Here is a 4357-nt window from a genome sequence, read left to right on the forward strand (position 1 = left end):
ATTATTATTAATTTTAATACCCATAAAATTAATTAAGAAACATACAAACTAGTTTAAATATTCATATTAATAATTTTTTTTTTTTAAACAGGTCTTAGCCAGTAATTGTTTTTAAGGTAACGGCTTCTTATAAAAAAAAAACCATTTGAGTCAAACCTCCAAAATGACATAAATTACAACTAAGCCATACGTAAAAATAACCATACCGGCTTTGGTCCTCTGAGGCTCTTGCCACCTCATACCACCTAAACTAAATGAAGTAAAAACCCCAAAACAGTAATTTCCCACTTCTCCTCCTCCCTTTATAAGCCCTCACAAGACCATCCTCTCTCTTAGCCAGCCACGAAGCCACCACCCTCTGCGAAGTGCAAACCCATTCCTCCCCCCCTCCCTCGAACATGGATCCAGTACCTGTGTGGGGAAACTCGTCCCTCCAAACAGTTGACCCAGAAATCCACGACTTAATCGAGAAGGAAAAACGCCGCCAATGCAGAGGAATCGAACTGATCGCATCAGAAAACTTCACTCCTAGAGACTGGGATTATAAGAAGTTTAGATCTGTTGCTGATAAGTGTGGTGCTCTTTTGCTTTGTGACATGGCTCACATCAGTGGCCTTGTTGCTGCTCAGGTATGTATTGTTTTTTCGATATTTGGCTGTTGGATCTGTATTTTCATGTGACTAATCTGTCGTGCTAGATTTGATCGTGTTTTGTTCCTGGTTATTTGGAGAAGCTTAAATTCTGAAAGATCTGTTCTGAGTTTGGTGTTTCTTGAGCTGCATTTTAAAATTCTGATCCGGGTTCTTTTGTGGTGATTCAGCATGATTTAATGTAAATTCAGCTTTAGATCTGGCTTTGGCATGATGTGGTGCCACATGTGTTTAATGAATTTACTAGATTGGTTGGTTTATGGGATTGATTTTGTAGATTTTTTACTTGTCCGTCAGTTCTTTGCAGTTTGTTAAATGCATGCAAAGCTGAAAGCTTTTAAAAGATCAGAGTTTAAAATCTAATTGATTTGCATCTGCATGCAGAAGATGTTAAAGGAAATATGTTCTTAATGATCATGGAGTTAATTCCTATCGGCTTAATCATCTAATTTGATTAAAGGAATTAGACTCGAGCCTGTTGTTTATTTAGGTGACGAGAGCTATTTTGAACTAGTGGAATTCTTGGATATGGAGATGTGTGTGCATGTATAAATGCTCGAAGCTTAACATGAAATGTGAAAGCTAATGGTATGCAATGTTTATCCATCCAAGAAATAAGTTTGCATTATTTATATGCAAGCATTCTGTTGCAGTTGAAAGACTGGCGCTGTGACTTTTTTTTTTCTTATAAAATATTCAGTGTAAAATGTCTAGATCCGGTCTAAATCTTTACTGTTCTTTTTTGGTTGTAGGAAGCTGCCAACCCGTTTGAGTACTGTGACATAGTCACCACCACTACCCACCAAAGTTTGAGGGGTCCTAGGGCTGGTATGATCTTCTATCGCAAGGGCCCCAAACCACCAAAGAAGGGTCAGCCAGAGAATGCGGTATATGACTTCGAAGACAAGATCAACTTTGCTGTTTTCCCATCTCTTCAGGGTGGTCCCCACAATCACCAGATTGGTGCTCTGGCTGTTGCCCTGAAACAGGTCCAAACCCCTGGGTTCAAGGCCTATGCCAAACAAGTCAAGGCAAATGCCGTTGCCCTTGGAAACTACTTGATGAGCAAGGGATACAAGCTTGTTACTGAAGGCACCGAGAACCACCTTGTTCTGTGGGATCTTAGGCCCCTTGGGTTGACAGGTAAAGAATTGAATTGTAGAGTTTCTGCGTCATGCATGTTGGTTTAATCTGATGTGAAATTTGATCCTTCAAATAATGTTCTTCCAGGCAACAAGGTAGAAAAACTATGCGACCTTGCAAACATCACTGTGAACAAGAATGCCGTGTTTGGTGACAGCAGTGCTTTGGCACCTGGTGGAGTGAGAATCGGTAAGAACTTACCCCACGGATGCATTATCTAGATAATGATGATATTGGACAATTTGAAATGAGAACCCTCTGCCTCTATTAGTTTGGAGCTATTAATTGGAGCTTTTTGTTGGCAGGTGCCCCCGCCATGACTTCTAGAGGTTTGGTTGAGAAGGATTTCGAGCAGATTGGAAAATTCCTCCACCGTGCTGTGACCATCACACTGAGCATCCAAAAGGAACATGGAAAGCTCTTGAAGGACTTCAACAAGGGTCTGGTGAACAACAAGGAAATCGAGGCCCTCAAGGCTGATGTTGAGCAGTTCTCAGGCTCCTTTGAGATGCCTGGCTTTCTGATGTCTGAGATGAAGTATAAGGATTAGGTCCAACAATTCAATTATCATTAGCTTTTCCGTTCTGGTCTTCGCAAATACCATTCTCCCCTGAAAAGAAAGAGCTTCCATCTGTCTGTTCTTGTAGTCAGCTGTCAATTTTTCATTTGATTTTAATTTGTTGCTTTTCTCTTTATTATTTACCTTCTTGGGATGAATGGTCCTCGTGTCATTCGAGCTAAGAAAATGTTTCACTATCTCAATGACTCGGTGATCTATTATGATGTATCTGATTCAATAAATCAATGATAAGCTTTCGTGCAAGTGATGATTGAGAACGGTTCTGTGCCTTTGAATTATCTATGCCCACTGTCAATTATATCTCGCAGCATTTGGGAGTTGTATATCCTCTCATGCTACTGCTGTGTCGTGCAACTTCAGTTGAAGATCAAAGAGGGAAGAATATTTGAATTAGCTCAAGAACACCAAGAACTTCTGAACAAATCTAGAAATAAAGATTAAAAAAATAGACTAGATTAAATTAAAATGAAATGATAAAAGCACAGACATATAAACACACTATTCAAACAAAAATATGAGGTTGAATCATCATAATAATCTAGGTAAATAATATCATGATTATTTGATTTTATGCAAAAAAAATAAAGCATAATAAATGAATATTAAAAAAACCCTTAAATATGTGTTTTTAAACCATAAAAAACTTAAATTAAAAATAAAAAACATGCATGATTACATAAAAACCATCAATTAACATAAATGATTTAAAAAACAAAAAGCGAAGACAAAGTTCAATAAATGAATGTCAACTCAGAAAAATCAACAAATCCTAAAATCCTAAAAAAAATCTAAACCTAAAAAAATACAATAAAACTCATAAAAATAATTAAAACCTAGCAATCTAAATTTAAGGAGGCTTACCACGAATTATTGGAATCATCAAAACAATAAATAACAAGATTAAAGACAAAAACTATAAGTAAATACCGTAATGATATTATACAAAAAAAACCTCTCTATGCATAAACATTATTCTATTAGTTATAAATACTGACTTTAAGCTTAAACAACATATCTATAACTTCATCAAACATAACAGACTAACCTAAAACAATTTAAACCACAACAATATCAAAACCTAAAATATATTGTCATATCTTCAAATAAGATTAACTTAACAATAAATCATGCAAAAACAACATTCTGTACTAACATTTGTCATTCCATAATTATATTCCAACACATTAAAACAAGGTAATAAACAAAACTTGAGCATGTATAAGCTATAATCAAAGCATGTTTAAACATTTCAAAACAATAATCATGGCCTTTAAAATAATAAATGACTTCAAAGGTTGAATAACAAACATCATAAATGATAATTTAAAAGAAAAAAAAAATAAAGAGGGAGGGGATATGCTTATTGAGCTCTACTCCCTATCAAAGTTTGAAGGTTTACCTAACAATAAAACAATTGATTCTTTTTCTAAATTCTTTGCTTATCTTCTCTTGATTTTTAGCTTCTTTTCAATCTTAGATTGATTTAGATTCTCCTTATTTCTTTTTAAAACACAATATTTGTTACCTTTATTTCCTTTCTATTCTATTCTAAGTATTTTATTGATTTTATGTATTTTCTTTTTTTCCCCCTGTAATTTTATCAATAATCTTTCCCACGATCTTTTGGTGTGCTCAAGAACAATTTTTTATAAGTTGAACAAAACCTGAAATGGAAAAATCATGGTGGTTTTAACGAAATTTTGTTAAAGAACAATGTTGTTCATTCTCTCCTTCAACCTTCCTAGAAAGGTGCATTCTGATTTCTTTTGTCTTTTTATAAGCTCAAACCTGTCAAGAGAAGGTAGCCACAAATTTTAAACAATAATGATGGTTTTTTTTTCTTCAATCAAGGTTGATCGAATAAGGTATTTTAGAGAGATCATTTAACAAACTGGATGTAAATATAGGATAAACATAATTGATTCTTTTAAAGAGATTGTATATTTACCATAAGGATTACATCTCATTTGTTTTGGAGGTCCAG

At 34.7% G+C, this 4357-nt stretch overlaps 1 protein-coding gene across 1 annotated transcript; it reads left to right on the forward strand.

Annotated features, from left to right (window-relative positions):
- The first annotated feature begins 322 nt into the window (after window positions 1-322).
- Window positions 323-2632, forward strand: LOC105119214 (serine hydroxymethyltransferase 4-like). Its single transcript, XM_011017341.1, has 4 exons — window positions 323-629; window positions 1403-1793; window positions 1881-1982; window positions 2099-2632. The coding sequence occupies exons 1-4, from the start codon at window positions 399-401 to the stop codon at window positions 2341-2343; spliced, it is 969 nt and encodes a 322-aa protein (XP_011015643.1). The 5' UTR covers window positions 323-398; the 3' UTR covers window positions 2344-2632.
- Window positions 2633-4357: the final 1725 nt, after the last annotated feature.

This window comes from Populus euphratica, unplaced genomic scaffold, assembly GCF_000495115.2.
Source record: "Populus euphratica unplaced genomic scaffold, PopEup_1.0 scaffold2635.1, whole genome shotgun sequence".
In the NCBI taxonomy this organism is placed as follows: Eukaryota; Viridiplantae; Streptophyta; class Magnoliopsida; order Malpighiales; family Salicaceae; genus Populus; species Populus euphratica.

Bases quoted from the DNA above. Each gene is read 5' to 3' on its own strand.
- LOC105119214 (XM_011017341.1), top strand. From the start codon at position 399: ATGGATCCAGTACCTGTGTGGGGAAACTCGTCCCTCCAAACAGTTGAC. The intron at 1,794-1,880 runs GTAAAGAATTGA...ATGTTCTTCCAG, and splicing joins TAGGCCCCTTGGGTTGACAG to GCAACAAGGTAGAAAAACTA. The intron at 1,983-2,098 runs GTAAGAACTTAC...TTTTGTTGGCAG, and splicing joins ACCTGGTGGAGTGAGAATCG to GTGCCCCCGCCATGACTTCT.